The 24459-nt window shown below is 44.7% G+C and overlaps 1 protein-coding gene across 8 annotated transcripts in view; it reads right to left on the bottom strand.

The window, feature by feature from the left end:
• cdh23 (cadherin-related 23) overlaps positions 1-24459 on the bottom strand; it is an 815609-nt gene that overhangs the window by 366149 nt on the left and 425001 nt on the right. For all 8 annotated transcript variants that reach the window (XM_072491426.1, XM_072491427.1, XM_072491428.1 and 5 more), the window contains 2 exons: positions 16695-16759; positions 3288-3525 (listed from right to left, as the gene is read on the bottom strand). In XM_072491426.1, the coding sequence (XP_072347527.1) occupies positions 3288-3525; positions 16695-16759 (303 nt within the window). The remainder of the gene's footprint in view (positions 1-3287; positions 3526-16694; positions 16760-24459) is intronic.

The following is a 24459-nucleotide window of genomic DNA, read 5'->3' as shown; positions in this document are numbered from 1 at the left end:
TTGCATTCATCAGGACAAACACAAGAATGTCAAATTTCAAATAACCACAGCAATTTATACTACTGTACTCCTGCCCAGAGCGCCGCACTGCTGGAGGTGCTATCTTTCAGATGAGATATCAAACCGAGGTCTCGGTCAGATAGATGCTACAAAACCCCCTGGTGCTATTTTGAAGAGAGAGCAGGGAGGGGTGTTATACCCGGTGGTTTAGCCATTGTTTACTCCTCAACCAACATCACAGAAAATAGGTCACTCGGCTGTTTGTGGGAGCTTGCTGTGCAAAAATTGCCTGCCGCATTTCCAACATTTCAAAAGTGACGGCACTTCAAAAAAAACTGGTTGGTGGTAAAGTGTTTGGGGATGTCATGAAAAATGCTGTATAAATGAAAGTCTTCGGGCAGCACGTTGGCGCAGTGGTTAGGCACTGCAGCCTCCGGTATCGAACCCTAGTTCGATCCCTGCCCCCTGTCCGTGTGGCGTTTGCACATTCTCCCCGTGTCTGCATGGGTCTCACCCCCACAACTCAAAAGATTTGCAGGGTAGGTGGATTGGACACGCTAAATTGCCCCTTAATTGGAAAGAAAGAAAGAAAGAATTGGATACTCTGAATTTATATGTTTTTTTCTGAATACATTTTTTCGAATCAATTCCAATCAAGCCTCCACAAGTTGTTGACGGAAATAATAAATTGCACACAGAGTGTAACGCCATCGTTAAGCATTACCACAATTTAAATTTCTGTGGGAGAACAGAATCAGGAAGTGAAGTCAAGGAAATTTCTCCTATCAAATGGAACTACTGTGTGAAAAAGGTGATGAATGTAATTGCTCAAAGTGAATGAGATACATATTTCTTAAGGGACAAGTGCGATACAATTAGACACGAGCAAGGCACAAAAGTCATAATTATATCAGCTATTGTAAGCATTAAAAGACACAGCTTTACAGAACACTACAGGCCCTTGGTTGACTTAACATCTTCAAAAAAACTGCAGAGTTTTTCTTTAATTAAATATGAATTAGCATTGGAACTTACAACCTTTCGAACACTCCTTCAAAGCAAAGCCCTAGAAAAGATGCCAACTCACATTAACGGACACCCATTTGGAGATGTGAAGATTTCTCTGACCTCTATTTTAACAGAGGCATCAGCCAATTTAGTGCAACACCAACATTGCAACACCAGTTAAAGGGATGAACAGATGACCGTCTTCGATCATCAACATCAGCAATGGTCAGCTGTAAGCTGCTATCTGTGCAGGGAAAACGATTAGTGCTTGGAACGAAAGATCATATCATGAAAAGCATGAAACGGGTAAACGGTACAGTAATATGAGGTCTGCCTCTCTGAGACGGCCCAGTGTTTGCGTGAATTACACAGTGCAATCCAGATCAGGAAGGCTTTTTGTTCAATCCTTGATGTGGTCTAAATTATCCATGTGAGATATCAGGTATCCCGCTGCTGTTTGCTTCAGTGTTCTAAGATGGGAATATGATCGGCCGGGTTTCTCTATGCTGGTGGTGACTAGGCGATACTACTGAAAGTATGAATGCTTGACCATTAAACATAGAACATAACAGCGCAGTACAGGCCCTTCAGCCCTCGATGTTGCGCCGACCTGTGAAACCACTCTAAAGCCCATCTACACTATTCTCTTATCGTCCATATGTCTATCCAATGACCATTTGAATGCCCTTAGTGTTGGCGAGTCCACTACTGTTGCAGGCAGGGCATTCCACGCCCTTACTACTCTCTGAGTAAAGAACCTACCTCTGACATCTGTCCTATATCTATCTCCCCTCAATTTAAAGCTATGTCCCCTCGTGCTAGACATCACCATCCGAGGAAAAAGGCTCTCACTGTCCACCCTATCCAATCCTCTGATCATCTTGTATGCCTCAATTAAGTCACCTCTTAACCTTCTTCTCTCCAACGAAAACAGCCTTAAGTCCCTCAGCCTTTCCTCATAAGATCTTCCCTCCATACCAGGCAACATTCTGGTAAATCTCTTCTGCACCCTTTCCAATGCTTCCACATCCTTCCTATAATGCGGAGACCAGAACTGCACGCAATACTCCAAATGCGGCCGCACCAGAGTTTTGTACAGCTGCAACATGACTTCATTGGTTGAGGACAGGGCTGGGCTGACCTCTGTTGCCTGCGTTGACCACCATTGCCTCAAGATCATGCAACAAGCACAGCTGTTTGGCCCAAAAAACAGTTACTCCCTCCAGGGGACGGAGAAACACAAAACTGGAGGGAAAACTGAGAGAGCGAGGGGGTGAGAGAAAATCAGGCGGGGGGGGGGGGGGGGGGGGGGGGAGGAACTTCACAATCAATTACTTGTGCCAGGAATGCTGGCAGTACAGGATACATTAAATAATCGATTTTTTGCTACAAACTTCATTTCGTAACAAACAGAGTTACGTTACAGAATCTCCTGACAATAACATTCTGCAAAGTGCCCAAAAATATCAGATCAGGCATTCGAGGCCTTCACGGTTAATTGCAAAGAAAACGATTTAAGTTATTTGTGTTGTTCTAACCTTCCGATAGGTACAGCCCCTGCTTGATGACTGTGTGTTTACCTTCTCTGTACACACAAGGAGCCCAGTCAGCTTGTGTTAGGTCCAAAGACCTGATGTTGAGCTTTCACTTTCTCCTAACATTATCTGTGAAATGATGAGCTAGTGGCCGTTAGTGGAAGCGAGTAATAAATGTCACGATGCAATGGGCTTTAGCCAAGAGTGGGTGGGGGGACTCCGGGGCTAGTCACTGTCAGCGAGCTGAGCAATCATCACTGCTCGGATCGCCCGCAATGCAAGTAAACAAGGAGAGAAATCTGGGTCCCAAATTAAGGTGTTAAGATGTATGATGTGCCTATAATGAGTAACATGGCGAGGTCGATCCCTGCGAACAGTCTGCTTTAGCTTTTTATGACTTGTTGTCCTTTCTTTGTGTCTCTGGGATTTTTTCATTGGGGTGGGGAAGGGGGAAGAGAGATCCGCACACCTCTTTCTACCACTTTCCTGAACCAGAAGAGTGAGAAAGTAAGAAGTTCCCCAAAAACCTCTCCGTTAAAATCCTCGCCAACAGCAGCAGACTGGGATGAGCAGAGATCTGATTTCCCTTGCTCATTCTATGGCAGCCTGGTATTGGGAACTTTGACACATGTATCTCATATGTACGCGTGTGTGTGTGCGCGCATGCGTTATTGGGACAATTTGATTATCACTGTGTCGTCCCTGTCCTATCCCTACTATTCCGTACAAAACTGTCCCACTTACCCGGACACGAACCACCTGTACCGGGGCAGCCTCATTCTCTCGAACCGTTCCCAGGTAGGTTTCTTTCTGAAAGGTGGGCACGTTGTCATTAATGTCCAACACGTTAACACGGAAACGTCCTGTGGTTTCCTCACCGCCGCCATCCTTAGCTATAATGGTGAAAGTGTATCGACGAGTTGCCTCAAAGTCCAGTCTCCGGATCAGAGTCACCACGCCAGTATCCTTATCGATGGCAAACCTACCAGCGGACAAAAGAAAGCGTCAACGCAACAAAGCGCAAAATACATGGAAAATAACCATTAGACCGCACCGCATTGGAATACAGTTTTAGTTAATAATTTTATTCATTGCTTCTGCTCAGGTGCAACATAAATAAGGGCCACGTGTTCAATAAACCGAGTAATAAGGCAGGGAATTATCCTCTCCTCCCACCCCCACACAATAGTATTTCACACTGGGGCTCGTTTAGCACAGGGCTAACTCGCTGGCTCTGAAAGCAGACCAAGGCAGGCCAGCAGCACGGTTCAATTCCCGTACCAGCCTCCCCGAACAGGGGCCGGAATGTGGCGACGAGGGGCTTTTCACAGTAACTTCATTTTGAAGCCTACTTGTGACAAGAAGCGATTTTCATTTCATATGTAAACTATGGATGGATAAACAGGTTTAGCTCGCCCCATTTTAAATACCATACCCTTAAAATGATATTTAGCATACAAATGCTGAAAATTGCAGGATTAAAAATTTAACAAGTTATTTAAAATATCTGCCTTCAAATCAAGAGTTATTTCATACAAACACAAGTAGCATTTTATGGTAATATTCACAATATTGTACTCCAGGAATAAGATCGTATTCTGGGGCCTAATCCCATTTATTTGCAGGCAGAAAAAGCTTGTAGTGAGTAACGATATGAACAAACAAATTAGGAGCTGGAGAAGGCCACTCGGCCCCTCGAACATGCTCCACCATTCAACAAGACCATGGCTGATTGGAGTGTAACCTCAACACCGCTTTCCCTCCTGCTTCCCCACCCCCCCCCCACCCGATAGCCTTGTCAACCCCCTTCCTCCCCCTTCCCCCCCACCCACCGCTTTTCAAAAATCTATCCACCTCTGCCCAAAGATTCTGCTTCCACCACCTTTGGAGGAAGAAAGTTCCAGAAACTCAAGAACAAAGAACAAAGAAATATACAGCACAGGAACAGGCCCTTCGGCCCTCCAAGCCCGTGCCGACCATGCTGCCCGACTAAACTACAATCTTCTACACTTCCTGGGTCCGTATCCCTCTATTTCCATCCTATTCATGTATTTGTCAAGATTCCCCCTTAAATGTCACTATCATCCCTGCTTCCACCACCTCCTCCGGTAGCGAGTTCCAGGCACCCACTACCCACACCCACTAACCTCAGGGAAAACCTCTCTACTCCCCTCTGTCTAAAATGGGCGACCCCTTATTGCTAAGCAGTGACGTCGGCTCCCCCACAAGAGGAAACACCCTCTCCACATCCACCCTGTCAATACCCCTCAGGATCTTAATGGTTTCAATCAAGTCGCTTCTTACTCTTCTCCTGATACAAACCTAACCTGTCCAACATTTCCCCAGCAAACAACCCTCCCAATCCAGGTATTAGTCTAATAAACTTGTCTGAATTGCTTCTGACACATTTACATCCTTCCTTTGATAAAGAGACCAATACTGTACACAATACTCCAGATGTGGTCTCACCAATGTCCTGTACAACTCCCTAATTTAGTAATCAAATCCCATCTCCATGAACAATAACACTATTTGCTTCCCTAATTACCTATTTTACCAGCAAACAAGCCTTTTGTAATTCATGCATGAGGAACTCTCTGAATCTCAGAGCTCTAAAATCTCTCACTATTTAGATAACTCAGAATCCCTAAACTGCAGAAGGAAGCCATTCGGCCCATCGAGTCTGCACCGACTCTCCGAAAGAGCACTCTACCCAGGTCCACTCCCCTGCCCCATCCCCGTAACCCCCATGCATCGACCATGGCCAATCCACCTAACCTGCACATCTTTGGACTGTGGGAGGAAACCGGAGCACCCGGAGAAAACCCACGCAGACATGGGGGGAACGCGCAGACTCCGCACAGACAGTGACCCAAGGACGGAATTGAACCCAGGTCCCTGGCTTGTGAGACAGCAGTGCTAACCACTGTGCCACCCTCCCAAAATAGTGTTTTTACGATACAACACAGGCCAGAATTTCACACTAGTCAGGCACACGTGATTGTCAGGAGACAGCTAAGAGGTACAGAGCAGGTACAGGGAGCTGACCAATAAGAACAGAGTGATGGCAGCTGCACCCGGCCAGGTGGGAGAACAGTACAGCTGGGCACTCTGCCCCCTGCTTCTTGGACGAGTACCTGTGCACTCCCTCGCGGAGGCAGAGTGCCAGGCGGGACATCCTGATGCAGGAGGAGGCCATCCTACCAAATTAAGGAAGCCTGGGTCGAGGTGGCAGCCCAGGTCAATGGGCACGACGTGGCGAGCTGCACAAGCATTGGTTTAAGCACAGGATGGGGTTTACATAGGTGACATTCCTTCCTTTCACTGTGTTTTGTTTTTGTTCCTTGTTTGCAAAAATATGAATCGAAATTATGTTTAAAAGTTGGTCGCATCTACCACAAAATTTATATTCTTTTTGCCAAAATGGACAATTTCACATTTACCCACATTATACACCATTTGCCAGATCTTTGCTCATTCACTTATTCGATCTTTGTCCCTTGGTAGCCTCTTCACAATTTACTCTCCCACGTTCCTTTGTGTCATCAGAAAATCTAACAACCATACCCTCTGTCCCTTCATTTATATAATTTCTATAAATTATCAGAGAATTGATGTCCAACTGTGACACACCCTTGTTATGTCTGGTCATCCAGAAAAAATACCCATTTATACCTACTCTCTTAGGTTACCTGATAGCTAGTCAATCTTCTATCCGTGCCAATATATTACCCTCTACACCGTGAGCTTTTATTTTCTGCAATAATCTTTAATGTGTCATCTTATCAAATGCTTTCTGGGAATCTAAGTACAGTACATCCACCGGTTCCCCTTTATCCACAGCACACGTGAATCCTTCAAAGAACGCCAATAAATAGGTTAACCATGATTTCCCTCCTGCACAATCATGTTGACTCTGCCTGATTATCTTGAATTTATCCACGTGCTTTGCTATAACATGAGTAATAATAGCTTCTAACATTTTCCTTTGACGTATATGAAGCTAACTGGCCTCTAGTTTCCTGCTTCCGGTCTCCTTCTGTTTTGAATAAGGAGTTGCATTCTCGGTTTTCCAATCTAGTGGAACTTTCCCCGAACCCAGGGAATTTTGGAAAATTAAAATAAACGCATTAACTATCTCACCAGCCACTTGTTTTTTAAAGACCTTAGGATGAAGTCCACGAGGAATCAGAGGATTTGTCAGCCCACAAACCCAATAATTTGCTCAGTATCACTTCCCTGGTGATTGTAATTTTCCCGAGTTTCTCCCTCCCTTCCATTTCCCGATTTACAGTTTTTTCTGGGATGTTACTTGCATCCTCTATAGTGAAGATTCAAAATACCGTTCAATTCATCTTCTTATTTTCCATTATCAATTCCCCGGACTCACTTTCTACAGGACTAACACTCTCTTTCTTAAATCTTTTCTTATTTAAATATCTATAGAACTCTTACTAATGGCCTTCATATTTCTAGTTAGTTTTCTTTTGTACTCTAATTTTCCCTCCTTATCAATCTTTTAGTCATTCTTTGCTGTTGTTTATATTCTGTCCAATTCTCTCGCCTGCCACTTGCCTTGTATGCTTTATGATACTGTCTTTAACTTTTGGGAATTAACCACAGATGGTGAACCCTCCCCTTGGAATTTTTCTTTCTCATCGGAATGAAATGAAATGAATGAAATGAAATGAAATGAAAATGAATGAAAAAAATGAAAATCGCTTATTGTCACAAGTAAGCTTTAAATGAAGTTACTGTGAAAAGCCCCTAGTCTCCACATTCCGGCGCCTGTTCGGGGAGGCTGGTACGGGAATTGAACCGTGCTGCTGGCCTGCCTTGGTCTGCTTTCAAAGCCAGCGATTTAGCCCTGTGCTAAACCAGCCCCTGAATGTGTCTATTCGCTGTGTTCTGAAATATTCTTTCAAATGTCTGCCACTGTATCTCTGTTGACCTATCCTTTAACCTCATTTGTCAGTTAATTTTAGCCAATTTTGCATTTGTGCCCTCGTAATTGTCCTTCTTTTAATTTTAAAATATTGGTCGAGGACCCACTCTTCTCCCCCTCAAACTAAATGTAAAATTCAATCATATAATGGTCGCTGTGACTGAGGGATGACTTCACTATGAGTCATTAATTAATCCTATCTTGCTGCATAATACCAGGTCTAGTGTAGCCTGCTCGCTCGTTAGTTCCAGAACATTCCAGTACATTCTATGTCAATGTTGCCCATCTGATTTTTTTTCCACTCGATATGTAAATTAAAATTTGCCATGATTATTGCAGTACCTTTCTGAACAGCTCCCAGTATCTTTTCTTATATACTCTGTCCTACCGTGCATGTTATAATTAGGGGGCCTGTGCACCACTCCCACAAATGACTTCTGCCGTTATAATTTCCTGGTTTCCTGAACATAGATCAGTCATCCTTCTCTAATACACTACTATCATTAAACAGAGCCGCCCCACCACCTTTTCCTGACTTCCTGTCCTTCCCGAATGTCATGTACCCTTCAATATTCAGGTCCCAATCTATGTCATTCTGAAGCCATGTCTCTGTAATGATCAAATGGTATTTATTTATTTCTATCTGCTCTGTCAGTTCATCCGTTTGGTTTTGAATGCTACATGCAATCAGATACAGAACCTATAGTTTTGTTCTTTTATTATTTTTGTAGCACGCAGCCTTATCTGCTGATTTACTCTTAGATTTGTACTCTCTGTCTCTTCCAGTCACAGTCTGTTTATCATTGCCCTTATTAGTACCCATCTCTCTTGTCTTGACGCTACTCTTTGGTTAACCACATTTTCTCAAATTTGATCCCTTGACCCCACTATTCAGTTTAAAACCCGCTCTACTTTCCTAATGATGCCACAAGCTAGAACACCAGCCCCAGCATGGTTCAGGTGTGCATCATCCCAAGTTCCAATGATCCTCTTGGCAATGTGTTCCGAGATACCCCGTTATGTTTCAATAGAGAGATCTATCCTGAAGAAATAATGGCTAATTTTCATGCATAACCAAATACCGTGCCCATTAATAAGAGTAGAAGATATATTGCATGGAGTTTTCCAAGATAGTTTGTGGATCTTGCTTTGCACCTCAGAATGCAAAGAGAAACAGAATACCATAAATAACTGGAAATATGTGTCTGTTGTCCCACCCCACTGCTACTATACTCCTTATACACCTATGACTGTGTGGCTAAATTCCCCTCCAACTCAATTTTCAAATTTGCTGATGACACCACAGTAGTGGGTCAGATTTTAAACAACGAAGAGACAGAGTACAGGAATGAGATAGGGAATCTGGTGAACTGGTGCAATAATCTCTCCCTCAATGTCAACAAAACAAAGGAGATTGTCATCGACTTCAGGAAGCGTAGAGGAGAACATGCCCCTGTCTACATCAATGGGAACGAAGTAGAAAGGGTCTAGAGCTTCAGGTTTGTCGGTGTCCAGGTTACCAACAAGCTGTCCCGGTCCCCCCATGCCGACACTATAGTTAAGAAAGCCCACCAACGACTCTACTTTCTCAGAAGACTGAAGAAATTTGGCATGTCAGCTACGACTCTCACCAACATTTACAGATGCACCATAGAAAGCATTCTTTCTGGTTGTATCACAGCCTGGTATGGTTTGTGCTCTGCCCAAGGTTGTGAATGTAGCCCAGTCCATCACGCAAACCAGCCTCCCATCCATTGACGCTGTCTACAATTCCCGCTGCCTCAGAAAGGCAGCCAGCATAATTAAGGACCCCACGTACCCCGGACACACTCTCTTCCATCTTCTTCCGTCAGGAAACAGATACCAAAGTTTGAGGTCACGTACCAACCGACTCAAGAACAGCTTCTTCCCTGCTGCCATCAGACTTTTGAATGGACCTACCTCGTATTAAGATTATCTTTTCTCTACACCCTAGCTAAGACTGTAACATCACATTCTGTAGTCTCTTCTTCCTTCCCTGTGTACGATATGCGTTGTCTGCATAGCAGGCAAGAAACAATACTTTTCATTGCATATTAATACATGTCACAATAATAAATCAAATCAAAACTTGACCATTTTAAGTCAGCTGCTCACAAGGAATGAATACATCAGACACCAAGGCTCACAGGAGGCTAGCCTGGTGACCAGGCAAAAAGAATGAGGAACTGCCTGGGTTGAGTGATTGATCAGCTGTGGGCCAGGGCAACATCTAAAAAGGACTTACATTCGTGATGTTGTAGAGATGCCAACTTGGTCACTTTATGACAAGGATCCAGCTGAAAAACCCAGGCTCTCTCCAGACAATCTAAAGCATGAAAATCTCCACACTTAAGGACATGAAAGTTGGGATTTCCTTCTAGTCGAATTATGTAGAATGTACAGAATAGAGACAGGATACTTTACACAACTGAGCCACTCTCGGAGTTTTTGTTTCACACGAGACTCTGCCTATTCCTTTCATACAACTGTGTCAGCATAAACACCAATTCCTTTCTCCCTCGTAGAATCATACCATCACTGCAATACAGAAGACCATTCGGCCCATCAATCTGGACCAATCCTCTGAAAGAGCACCCTACCTAGGCCCAACCCCCCCCCCCGTCCCCCAAACCCTATCCCCATAACCCCACCTAACCGTTGGACACTAAGGGGCAATTTAGCAGGGCCAACCCACCCAACCTGCGCACCTTTGGACTGCGGGAGGAAACCGGACCACCCGGAGGAATCCCACGCAGACACGGGGAGAAAGTGCAGACTCCGCACAGCCAGTGACCCGTGGCCGGAATTGAACCCGGGACCCTGAAGCTGTGAGGCAGCAGTGCTAACCACTGTGCCACCGTGACGCTCACTTAGACAGCGATGAGGAGGAATTTATTCTCCTGTCCGTGTGGAGTTTGTATTCCTCCCCGTGTCTGCGCAAGTTTCCCCCGAGTGCCCTGGTTTCCTCCCACAGTCCAAAGATGTGCAGGTTCGGTGGGTTGGCCATGCTAAATGGCCCCTTCGTGTCCAGGGGTGTGCAGGTTAGATTACAGGAATAGGGAGGGGAGGATGGGGGGAGGACCCGGTGGAGGGATCTGGGTAGAGTACTCTTTTGGAGCGTCGGTGGGCCAAAGGGATTCTTTCTGCACCGTAAGAATTCTACGATTCCAGGAATAGTATTCACGTCAACATGCCAAGCTACATTTTGCTGTAAAATCGGGAAGAAACATTCCAAAACTACCGCATCTTATAACTTTCAAAATTAAGCCTCAACCGAATGAAGACAAGGAAAGCATGCCTGTTAGTCAGTGCCTATCAAGCTGACATGCAATGTATGATTGCTACATTCTCCATGGTTGAATATCAAAAGAACCTTTAGCTGCAACTGCATCAGATGCCAAGGGTTTAATTGATTTCTTCATTTCACTAACTCCCTTTGGTTCTGGGAACATGCTTTGTAAACTTCTGGACTATGAAATCAAGGCGAAAAAAAACAATTATTTTCTTGCGGCTCCCATTCCTTAAAAGTAAAATCCTCGAGCTAATTAATAACGGGGACGAGAGTGATTTTTTTCCCCCCCAATAAAGTGAACTTACAAACTGAATTTCTGTGGTTGCCGAAAGGCAGCCAATCATTAACAGCTGATTAATCTTTCATGCGATCGCACCATATTAATGGTAATAAAATGCAACATACATATTTACATTATGCAAATTGCAACACATTGGAAATTGTGACGACATGTGGGACATTCTCAAGACTGTCAAGTGGGAAATGGAAAGGCTGTTTTTTAAAAAAAAACATTAACTGGAACACAACCGATATCGAAGTGAAAAGGGTGCAAGAATAACATAAATTTGTGATGAGACTGAGAATGATAATCCTATTGAATAGACCATGAAATCTTGCCAGAACCGATCTCCCTCAGATATGAACCATTTAAAAAAAAACAGAGATTTGAATTGTAGTTATTGTAGAATGCTCTAAACAGTGCAACAAACAAAGAGAAAAATAGGTAGCCAGTGACAGTTACAAGGCAATAACGGTGTTGAGTGGCTCAAAAGCAGTCATAAAAGCTCAGCTTGAGTTTATAACCATCAGAGCCCAGGTTTGAATTATTTCCTTAAACTCGCTGCCAGTTTCCCAGTTTAAAACTCTTTTCTAAACCTCGACTGGTAGACGGAAGGCTGCGGAATGTAATGGAAGCCCTGTAGGTGACAGGCTGATAAAGGGAGCGATGAAGGGAAAACAAGCTCTCAATTACCAAGCAAAGGATTAAAAAGATTTTTGACACATCACAACAACACCTCGAAGATTAGCACAACCAGCTAACATTTCACCGTCAATGTTTTATCAATAAAACACGGGAACGGGTCTGCCAGAAAGACATAATTAATTTGTCTTTTTTTATATAAATGCGCATTGACATATTAATTAATGAACTGAAATTCTGAAACATAGTAAGGTCAGCAGTTTACGTGATAACAGGAGCTCTGCTAACGCCAAATCAATTAACTAGGTGCAAATTTTCATGAACACGATTGGCACAGCGAGATCCCACATCAAATTGGCACGATACTGCATTGGAAGAATGGGAGGGTTTCCTTTTTATCGCACCTTTGACAACCTCAGCACAGCCAAACAGCAATTTCCACCCAATTAAGTATTTTTGGAAAGTATCATTACAGGCTGCCCACAATGAAATAGAGCGACAGATCATTTGTTTCAAGTGTTGTAGGAAGGATAACTAATTGTCCCGGACGGCTCCACTCTTCCTTGGATCGTGCCACGGGATTTTTTGCCCAAGTCAGTGGACCCATCAAAGAGGGGCTACTGCAGCGAATGCAGCACCCCTTAAGTTCTCCGCTGGAGCCTCAGCCTCCAGAATGGGATTCAAGGTCTCAAAATATTCTGGCAGATGTGAAAGTGGTACCTACTGAATAGTGGAGACATCTTTTAAAAAAATATAAATTTAGTGTACCCAATTCATTTTTTCCAATTAAGGGGCAATTTAGCGTGGCCAATTCACCTGCCCTGCACATCTTTGGGTTGTGGGGGCGAAACTCACGCAAACACGGGGAGAATGTGCAAACTCCGCACGGACAGTGACCCAGAGCCGGGATGGAACCTGGGACCTCGGCGCCGTGAGGCAGCAGTGCTAACCACTGCGCCACCGTGAGGCCCTGAATGGTGGCGACATCTGCATTTGCACATAAAACCTTCAGCGGCAATGAACATTCTGGCGTCCAGGTTGACAATCAATAATTGATGGCTTCATCAAAGGCCGCATCGAACATGGTGTATAAAACACAAGGTTTAGCACAGGGCTAAAGTGCTGGCTTTTAAAGCAGACCAAGGCAGGTCAGCAGCACGGTTTAATTCCCGTACCAGCCTCCCCGAACAGGCGCTGGAATGTGGCGACTAGGGGCTTTTCACAGTAACTTCATTTGAAGCCTACTTGTGACAATAAGCGATTTTCATTTCATTTTTTTTCATTTTCAAAACCGTGGAGGAACAAGATCAATGACATCATTTTACTGTGAACGATATTTAAATGTTTGGGCAACATCGTAATGAAGTGTGATGCATGTGCAATATCCTCGGAGCAAAATAAATTAGCTTTGCGTTTCGCAATGTAGTCCGGCGAGTGTGGATTTGAATAGAATTGTTTTTTTCATTACTTGCACATTATACAGTAATTGACGAGTTTTATCACATTACTGGCACCTATTTAATATGAAACACTGCAGAAATTTGGAAGCACTTCTGCACAATGTAAAGATGTATAAATGATTACACACTGCAGAACTACAATTGGAAATATTTAAAAGGGGATTGTCAGCCTGGATTCCACTTTTGCTCTGCTTTTGCATTTTTGCAAACTTATTGCCTTTTACGTGAAAATATCTCTTCATAAAATAGACGAAATATAGCTGTACGTCCAGAGAAGCTTCAGGTTTGGATCCTGTGACTCTCTCTTGTTGCGCTGCAGGTTCATCAGCTCTCCTCAAAACGTGATGGATGCCTGATGTATACAAAGCAACTTCAATTCAACTAGGGCAGCACGGTAGCCTTGTGCATAGCACAATTGCTTCACAGCTCCAGGGTCCCAGGTTCGATTCCGGCTTGGGTCACTGTCTGTGCAGAGTCTGCACATCCTCCCCGTGTGTGCGTGGGTTTCCTCCGGGTGCTCCAGTTTCCTCCCACAGTCCAAAGATGTGCAGGTTAGGTGGATTGGCCATGATAAATTGCCCTTAGTGTCCAAAATTGCCCTTAGTGTTGGGTGGGGTTACTGGGTTATGGGGATAGGGTGGAGGTGTTGACCTTTGGTAGGGTGCTCTTTCCAAGAGCCGTGCAGACTCGATGGGCCGAATGGCCTCCTTCTACACTGTAAATTCTATGAAATTCATTGATCCAATGCAGACTGAAGATCAAATCTATAAGGACCAGATTCTGAGAACCAGCTGTGACTCAGTGGGTGGCACTCTTGCCTTTGAATCGCAAGATTTAGGGCTCAAATTCCACTTGAGCACAAAAATCTATGCTGTTGGAGCTGGCACCTTTCAGACGAGATTTAAATTTGAAGCTCCATCCAGGTGGACGCTGAAGAACCAAACACATTATGTTGAAGAGCAGCCCCAATGTCCTGGCCAACGATGACCTGGTCATGAGCACATTCCTGTGTTCGGGAGTTTGCTGCGTTTCCTACATTTGCAACAAAAAGTACTTATGTTTTCTGAAAAGTTTTAACTGCTCACTTGTTGACTTTATTGCCCCATCTGAACAAGCTTTGGATAAAGTTCCCCTTGACACAGTAACCACGTTAGTTTTCTCTATTTATTGATTTTACAAAGTTGCTTGATTAATCTGTGATTTGTCACTCTTGTAGGGTGCCAGTTCTGTGGGTAGCATATTTGCCTCAGTCAGAAGGTTGTGGGTCCACAGCGAGCCCTTCAGTCAAAAATCAAGGCTGACACACTTGGGCCATAGTGAGAACAGTGACCGCTTTGTTATCTATTCTCTCCCACGTGCTGCGCTATTCCAGATCTTCCCTTTTGCATTCCCTCCCTTTCAACGCCTTAAAACACAACACATTTCTACCCTTCTTCGATTAGGAGTCCAATTTGACTCTGATTCTCTTTCTACAGATGCTGCCAGACCTGCTGAGTATCTCTAGCACTTTCTGTTTTCACACTCGGCATCATGGTTTGCGGAATCTTTTTGACCAGCAAATGGCTGCCGCAGTTCCTTTTTATTCTTTCACAAACGTGGACATCACTGGCTGATCTCACCCCCACCCTCACCTCTTGAACTGAACAACATGCTAGGCCATTTAAGAGTCAACAACATTGCTGTGGGTCACTTGTAGGCCAGACAGGGCGAGGACAGCAGTTCTCCTTCCCTAAAAGGTGAACCAGATGGGTTTTTACGCTAATCGTTTCATGGTCATCGCGAGGATTGTTAATTCCAGTTTTAAAAAAATTTAATTTAAACTTCCCCATCTGCTGTGGTGGGGTTTGAACCTGGGACCCCAGAGCAGTACCCAGGACCTCTGGATTACTGGCTCAGTGACTATACCGCTGTGCCATCCCCTCCCCCAGGCACTCCCCTTCTCAAGAGTACATTTCACTACACAAGTTTGATTCAACCACTGGTTCCCTTCTCTTCCCTCCCAGGCCACGTATTTACAACTGGCATCACATGGACACCTTCTCAATTTTAACAGGTGGCACATTTTGATATTGCCTGCTGTAAAATCTCTTCAGGTTTGCATCCGAGTTAAGTAGACAGTGCCTCTCACACACAAAAAAAACACAAGTACAGAGCCTATGTGAAGCGGGGAAAGGGACACCAGAATGATTCAGAGAAAACACCCTGAAGAGATTAAATAATCTGTGCTCTTCATTCATTAGAAGAAAGACATGCATTTATATTGTGCCTTTCGCACTCTCAAGACATTTTAAAACACTTCACACAGAGAATGAATTACTTTTGAAGCGTAGTCACTGTTGTTTTCTCAGGCAGACCTGACAGCCAATTTGCGTGGAGCAAGAACTCCGCGACAGCTAATCTATTCTGGCAGTGCTGTTTGAGAGATCATTGTTGGAGAGGACACAGAATTCCCTGCTCTTCATAATTAAGAGTACCGTGGGATATTTCACCTCCACCTGGAGGGTCAATTCAATCGTTGGACCCTGCAACCAAAAGACAAAACTCCAAACAATGCAAGTCAGCCTCTGGACGGTAACAGTGGTTAGCACTGTTGCTTCACAGCGCCAGGGTCCCAGCATCAATTCCTGGCTTGGGTCACTGTCTGTGCGGAATCTGCACATTCTCCCCGTGTCTGCGTGGGTTTCCTCCGGGTGCTCCGGTTTCCTCCTACAAGGCCCGAAAGACTGTTCGGTAATTTGGACATTCCGAATTCTCCCTCAGTGTACCCGAACAGGCGACGGAATGTGGCAACGAGGGGTTTTTCACCGTAACTTCATTGCAGTGTTAATGTAAGCCTACTTGTGACAATAAAGATTATTATTATTCGATTAAAGTGACCTGGAGCCGGGATTGGACCCGGGTCCTCGGCGCAGTGAGGCCGCAGTGCTATCTACTGCACCACCGTGTCGCGCCATCAGATGTTGATTTCAGCCACTTAATTGAATGTAATGGGGTTGTTGAAAATGACTGAAAGGTTATTATGATTATTATGGAGTGGACTCAGGTGGCAGCCTAGATTATAAAGTCCTGGGGCACGATTTGGAAGCATAATCTTCTTCGAGAATGTCAATAATGAAACTCACTTACTCTAAGGCCAGGAGATAATATTGAGGAGGGGGTAAAAACGGTGATAAGTATTCAGATGTGCATTTAACAGACAGGGGAGGGAACAGCAGGAAGGGCAAAGTCAACACAGGTTAAGTTGTAAATCAGGTGTCATAGCTAACTGGAGATGGCCAGGCTGGGAGAGAGTAAAGATACCAACAGAAGCATAAATCCATACTCTTCTTAATTTAGCAATGGTTTGATGTCGTAAAAGGGACGAGGACTGGTGAGGTAACTTGTCACATCACTCGACACTTATTCCACAATTGATTATGTGACATTATTAATTGTAGAGTTCATAAAACTGACGCGAACAGACCACACGGCTACAGATTTCGAAGCCCTATTATCCGGAGCAAGTTCCTACCTGTCAGATTCATCACTGAAAAAGTAATTGACATTCCCGTAGCTTCCAATGTCATTATCTGTTGCCTGAAGAAAAGAATGAAATACAACATTAATATTGGTAGAACACAGAAGTACAATAGGCACCACTGCACTGGCCATACAACATCAACATATCTAACAATTTGCTCATGAACCAGATATATCCAGTGGAGATGATGCAGCGAAACACAGAACACAGCTTTAGTAAGTTTGAATTAAGCAAACTAGTTAACTTGACAATCAGATGAACGGGAGTGGCTGCTCTGAGATGGTACAGATTTGGTCACATGGTCCTATGGCCGACCTGACAGCAAAACTAAACTTCCAGTGCTAAATGCAAACACCTGACCCCATTAGCTGACCAAACATAAAGTGAAATGACCTGAAACCGAAACACTACTAAACCTCGGTGTTGTATTAGGCACTGGGCTTGTACATCAGGTCTGCTGCTTAAAACACAGACTTGGTGAGCGGGCCCAGTGCCTAATACAACAATGAGGTTAGTAGTGTTGCAGTTTCAATTGCTGCATTTTACAGAGTCGGATGGTAGGTGTGGTACAAGTGATTGCCTCTGGCCGAGCTAGGGAGGGGAAGCTGAGCAACATTTCCAGGTTCCTGATGATTTGGAATCTAGGCTGGGAGTTTGGTCGTGTTGCTTTCTTACGATTGAACAGCGACTGAATGTTGCTCTTCAAAGTTATCCCAGTAAAGCACAAAGAACAGCTTCTCAACCCTCACTACAACGGCCGACATGTGGGATCCTGCATCATGCGCATCCAAAAGTGCTCGTTTGGATTTCTGTTGGGAGGTAACAGTTTATTCTCAAAGTAAAAAACACTTGTCCATGAGTTTTGCACCCAAAAAATTACCTAACTTATGTAGGATTGGTATTCACTTTGAGACTATCTGGGGGAGGGGGGTCATCTAATTTAATTATACACATGCGCATAATCAATCACAGTTATTGCTCTCTTTCCACTTCACACAGAATTGCTACGGTGCTGAAAGAGGCCATTTGGCCCATCGTCTCTGCACCAGTTCTTCGAACGAACATCGTGGCTTAGTGCCATTCGCCTGCCTTTTCCCCGTACTCCTGCCACATTGTCTGAATAGGAACAATCATTCATATTTTTTCCTTTTCCGGTCTATTATCATGAAGTCCACCTATGAATCCCCAGTTTCCCTCCACACCACCAGTTGCTTAACATCGTAAAGCACTGGCATGGGTCTCAACGGGCTGAATGACGTTCTTACGTGCTTCAACGACTCCAAGACCTCAAGCTGCTGTACTCTTTGACAAGTCAACAGCCTTTACGTTGTCAAATCGGAGATACAATCCACCGGCCACTGTTCCCGGGGAGCTGAATTCTCCAGATTCCCTCTTTGCACTCCCTGTTGCTAGTGAAACATCCCAAGGTCAGGTAAAGCTCGATCAATTGGATGCAAAACTCAGACTAAGCCTTTGGACACAAAGCTCCCACGTTTTATTGTAAGGTGGGATCCTGACCCCAAATCTTAGTGGAGCTTTTAACATTAGGCCAATGTGACACCTCCAGTTCTTTATCGCAGGATTTTCTGATCGAGGCTATCAATTTAATTCCAATTATTGACGAATTATGGGAGGTTTGAGCCGTTGACATTATTCCTCCAGACCGGCGATGACTGTTCAAATTCATTTCACTGGAGACTCGTAAAGCTACAGAGAGATATAAACCTTTCATCCCAGTCAGAAAAGGTTGGATTCTAACCCAAGGCTGATCTTGCAATTTCTGAGCTCCTGAATAATAGGAAATTCTCTCCCTCGCTGTTGTTATTCTCCACATAATCCACTCACAGTGAGGCTCTTGTGGCTAAAAATCAAGGCCGCTTAAATCAGTTGATGTGAAATGTACACAGACACTGTCAAATTGTCCGTTTTCCTTGTATTTATATTCATACATTCCTTAAACATTCATGTTTAAAAAGCATCAAAAAGATTGTGCTCTCATTGTCGATGAAACCCAACACAGACATCTCAATGCTTTTTCTACGCCAACTACGTTTTCTTTTTTAAATATTTTTCCCCAACTTAGGGGTAAATTGGTGTGGCCAATCCACCTGCCCTGCACATCTATGGGTTGTGGGGGTGAGACCCACACAGACACAGGGAGAATGTACAAACTCCACATGGACAGTGACCCGGGATCGAACCCGGGTGAATCAACGGATCATTCCCATCTGTGGAAAAATAGCTCACTCACATTGAGTTTCATGTTTCTGTGCAGTCGATGCCAAAAACTTAACCCTGGCTGGGAATGGTCTCAATGAGCTGGAAATTCTCCTCGGTCAAAATGCAAGATGGCATCACTTTGAATGACTGTCACACATCGCACTGGCTGGTCAGTCCGACTGAGGAGGAACTAGCACGTGACAGGACACCGTTCAAAAATGGTTTCTATCTCGCGGTGTCTTTGTGTTTAATGGTCACAGGCTTCAATACGGGGGGGACATTGGCGGCTTTTCCCAGAGTTCCATTGTTCAATCTGAAGCAAGTGCCTGTGGGAACGAACCGACAAAACGTGCCGTTTGCGTGTCACTCGCCACCCCACCACCTCTGCGCACTCGTGCTTCGGAAAAAACAGCTCTGACTGCGTCATTCCTTCCAATTTGTCCGCAATTACCTCCAGCCTCTCTCATCAACTGAAGGCTTTGTGCTGAACCTGTCACCATGGACAAGTCTCAGATAAAATTACACCTTGTTCAAGGGGCAGGCTCCCAGCTGACGCGAGCGTCTTCTTCCTCTTTCACCCAAACAGGCTAGCGCACTACTTCTGGATCATTGAAAACGGAGAAAGCTATTCATTATCGCACATTCGTGTAAGGCCACGGTGGCATAACCAATATAATAAAAGCTGACAGAATGCTTTTAGATAAAGAGCTTCTGCTTTTATTTAAACTATGAATAAAATTGATGGAAAGCAAATTGCTTTTGCCAGAAGCTCTTTTTTAAAAGAGTCATAAAAGAATCCAATTATTAAATGTCAGAAAGTTGTCAGAAGCTGTGATGACCTGCAGCCATCATACACAACTGAATTCTATTACTGCCTGTACCACTTCAAACTGAAGATTTACAGAACAGAGGCGAAAGGTAGACACCCGTGGTCGCCTTGTCCAAGTGAATTAGACTAAAGGTTGGCTTCACTTCCTGGTCGTTAGATAGATTACACTTCACAGGTCCGCCACTGGTTTTCACTAGCGACATGCAATTAATTTGTGTCCCGAAAACAATCTCAAGCGGTTCAGATGCAATTAGTTATTCTGAAGGGCAGTGATTGTTTAAGATCCACCGCAGCGGCTGTTTCACCAGGTTACGAAACTACAAACCAGTAATGAAATCGGTGCCTGGTCCGTGTTTTGGGCGATCCAGGTTAAAGGATAGATGCGGTCAAATTTCCTGGAAAATGTCCTACTCTTCTTTGGATGGCACCACAGAAGTGGAACAGGGTGCCCATCAGAGTTTAGACTTTCTTCCCCACCTGCCCTGACCCCACAAAACCCCCCAAAGAAACTCTTCGGACATCATTCCAGCAAAGCCTGCCCTTTCCATAACTAGATGGAATCATCAACAAACTCTGTGCTTGTTATGCGTAGGAGTTCCCCCTCCACTCCCCCATCAGCATATGTTGTGCACACAGAGAAGCAAAGAGATGCAGCACATTGTAAAACAATAAAAAACACATGCTGGAGACATAAACAGGATTGAATACTTGAAACAAGAAGAAGTGTCCATGATTCTTGCAATCTTTTTCGCAAATTGCAACAGCAAGCTTGCATTTATATAAAATGCTCCAAAGTACTTTACAGCAGTGCTACCAAACAATGTTTGAGGGTGTTAGGAAGCGAGAACAAATGCTCGGCCAAAGAGTGTCTTAAAGCAGGGTAGGCGTGTGGTGCGGGGAGAGAACGGGTGCATGCAAGAGCGACGAACACAGACACTACAGCGCGCATACGTGAGAGGGAGACGGAGCGTGTGCAGAAGAATAAGCGGTGTGAGAGAGATGGAGCGCGAGAGAGAGGGACGGATTGCAAGAGGGCGAGAGGAGAGGCATAGGGAGGTAATCGGGACTGAGAGCCAAGATAGCTGAAGGCAGAGCTGCCAATGGAGCACTGATAAAAATCAGGGCATGCAAGAGGTCAGAATTGGAGGAGGGGTTTGATGCCAGAAGGTCGCACTCCTGGAAGCGGTTTATCGAGACAGGAAGTGCCATGGCCATGGAGGATTTTGAAATCGAAGAAGAGAACTTAAAACTCAAGGCATTGCCAGCCTGGGAGCCGGCGAAGATCAGAGATATCTCCAGTGGGACGGATACGAGGCGGCTGTTCACTGAGTCAAAGGCTGCATTGAAAACTGTGGAGCACGAGCTAGTCCATGGTTTGGTGTAACCACAATCCCTGAAGGTTGTCCCAAAACAACACTCAACAGGTTCATATCACAGTAAGCAATGGATCAATGACACTGGAAATAAATCTCTTCTCAGTGTTGCTCACTCCAAGTTATGTAGTTCCTGACACATGATAGAAGTGAATATTGCATTTTTCATCCGCCCATTACCTCAGGAAGAATACAAGGCAACAGATTCCATTAAGTTGAAAATAATTATTTAAATGTGAGCTAGACAAAAGGTGATTACAATGCAACTAGACACACTAGCCTTGACACATAGCAAGGTATTGCCCAGAAAGCCTATTCAGAATCCGTTGGGTTAGTTTTTCCATCTGGGTTTTCCACAACTACCTGCAATTGGAGAAAAAATGAAGGCAGGGAAAGGTATGTGGATCTAATCCTTCTCATTTGATTCTCATAGGATTCATCAGCAACACTGACCGTTCAATGTAGTTCATCTTCAAATGCGCCTCACAGCGCCAGGAACCCAGGTTCAATTCCAGCCTCGGGTCTCTGTCTGTGTGGAGTTTGCACGTTCATAGAATCCCGACAGTGCGGAAGGAGACCATTCGACCCATCAAATCTGCACCGACCCTCTGAAGGAGCACCCTACCTATTCCAGTAACCGCACCCAACCTTTGGACACTAAGGGAGACTAGGCATGGCCAATCCACCCAACCTGCACGCCTTTGGACTGTGGGAGGAAACCGGAGTATTCGGAGGAAACCCACGCAGACACGGGGAGAACGTGCAGACTCCGCACAGACAGTCACCCAAAGTCGGAATAGATTTCGGGGCTCTGGCGCTGTGAGGCAGCAGTGTTAACCACTGTGTCCCCGTGTCTGCGTGGGTTTCCTCCGGGTGCTCCGGTTTCCTCCCACAGTCGAAAGATGTGCAGGTTAGGTGGATTGGCCATGATCAATGCACGGGGTTACGGTGAGTGGGCCTAGGTAGGCTGCTCTTTTGGAGGGTCGGCACAGACTTGATAGGCCGAAAGGCCTCCTTCTGCACAGGAGGGATTCTATGATTATATTACTGAATCACTCACCACTGCAATATACAGCAGCATCGAGGGGAACATTTTATTTATTTTTTTATAAATTTAGAGTACCCGATTCATTTTTTTCCAATTAAGGGGCAATTTAGCGTGGCCAATCCACCAACCCTGCACATCTTTGGGTTGTGGGGGTGAGACCCACGCAGACACGGGGAGAATGTGCAAACTCCACATGGACAGTGACCCGGGGCCGGGATCGAACCCGGGACCTCAGTGCCCTGAGGCTGCAGTGGTAACCACTGCGCCACCATGCTGCCCCTTCGAGGAACATTGTAAACCATCCAGAAGAGTCCATCCGGTATGTAGGGAAATATTCCATATTCACATCAACTAATTAGCAACTTGATGACAGTTAATGGATGATGATTAAAATTTGGGGATCTACGCCTCCGGGTATGCTTTGATCCGTTTCCCATGGAATTGCTTCCTCCTCATTCTTTAGAATGTTCCACCTCAGAAACTTGTGAATGCTCAGTCATTGAGGATATTCATGAGGGGGATCAATAGATTATTGGACTCAAAGGGAATCAAGGGAAATAGAAATGAGGGGTGGAGATGGGGGGGGATTGATATAGATGATCAGCTATGGTATTATTGCATGCTTTTATCCTGATTGCATTTATTTTGTAATATTTTGGGTTAGACGGAACCAACTTGCAGTCTCTCCAGGTATACTGCCTGGAAGCCAGTGACAGATCAGACATGGCCAGCACTAACAAAACAATGAACTCTCAACGTGCCAGATCAAGAATCTATCGTTATTCCAAACCGTCAATTTGTGCCTCGCCATTTATTAAACATGGTAACCTCATTATACCGCAGCTGGTGTTAGAAACAGATAGCTCGACACAAGTGCAATGCAGACTGCTATCAGGGCAAGCAGTGACCCGCAGTGACTCCAGCTTCCCGGCGGTGTTCACTGATTCGGTGCTCAGCTGTTCTTAGGCAGTTCAATAGTGAGCAGAGAAGCAAATCCAGGCAATATCGCAGACCTCAACCCAACTTAAAAAAAATATATAACAAGGATACATCTCAAATTGGACAGACTGACAGGGTCATTCTTTATCGTAGAAAGAGTCAGAACTGTAAGCAGCAACTAGAGCAAAGAGGACGACGGGTTGTGCGGGAAGATGACAGCTGACATCATAAAGGTGCGTGTTTTCTATCAATGCTTGCGTTAAGTATCGGTAAACATTGATCGTTTTAATATAAAAACAGAAAATACTGAAAAGCACTCAGCAGGTCAGGCAGCATCTGTGGAGAGAGAAAAACCCCAGAGTTTAACGTGCCGGGTTTTCGCCTATCAACAGGTCTCTTCAGAGATGCTGCCAGACTGGAATATTTTCCGCTTTCAATAATAATAATCTTTATTATTGTCACAAGTAGGCTTACATTAACACTGCAATAAAATTACTGTGAAAAGCCCCTAGTCGCCACATTCCGGCGCCTGTTCGGGTACACGGAGGGAGAATTCAGAATGTCCAATTCACCTAACAAGCACATCTTTCGGGACTGTGGGAGGAAACCGGAGCACCCGGAGGAAACGCCACGCACACACGGGGAGAATATGCAGACTCCGCACAGACAGTGACCCAAGCCGGGAATCGAACCCGGGACCCTGGAGCTGTAAAGCAACAATGCTAACCACTGTGCTATCGTGTCGACCTATTCGGTGGTATGCGGTAGTATTTTGCTTTTGAACATAAAAGTGTATGAAATATTTAACCCCTTGAGCCTGCTCTGTTATTCAACAAGATCTCCAATCTCAATGACGCCGCCGCTATCTCCAGATCCCTGAAATTCCCTTAGTCCCCCCGAAAAATCTGTTGATCTCAGAATTGAATGAACTCAACAACGGCGCACCCACAACCCTCTGCGGAAGGGAATTCCAAAGATTCACAACACGGAGTGAATTCATCTCAGTCCTAAATGCTCAGCTCCTTATCCCAAGACTGTGACTCCTAGCTCTAGACACCCCACCAGGGGTAACATCCTTTCAACATCTACCCTGACAAGCCCCTGAAGAATTTTATATATTTCAGTGGAAACCCCCGTTTCATTTGCTGGTATTGTTGAGCATCTTGTGTCAATAATTGTAGCCTGACTCAGATAGTTGTGTCAAACTATTTATCTACATTATATACACGATGAGCTACTGAGTTGAACCATATCCCCTGATCGATGTCTGCTGTACAGAGCCTCTAGCAGCTAACTGCTGATGTCATGGTTACATCAAAATCTGCATCATTCATCACCACAACTATC

Source organism: Scyliorhinus torazame, chromosome 28 (genome assembly GCF_047496885.1).
Source record: "Scyliorhinus torazame isolate Kashiwa2021f chromosome 28, sScyTor2.1, whole genome shotgun sequence".
Taxonomy (NCBI): Eukaryota; Metazoa; Chordata; class Chondrichthyes; order Carcharhiniformes; family Scyliorhinidae; genus Scyliorhinus; species Scyliorhinus torazame.
Note: the sequence above shows the minus strand (reverse complement) of the source record. Positions and strands in the feature narration are given on the sequence as shown.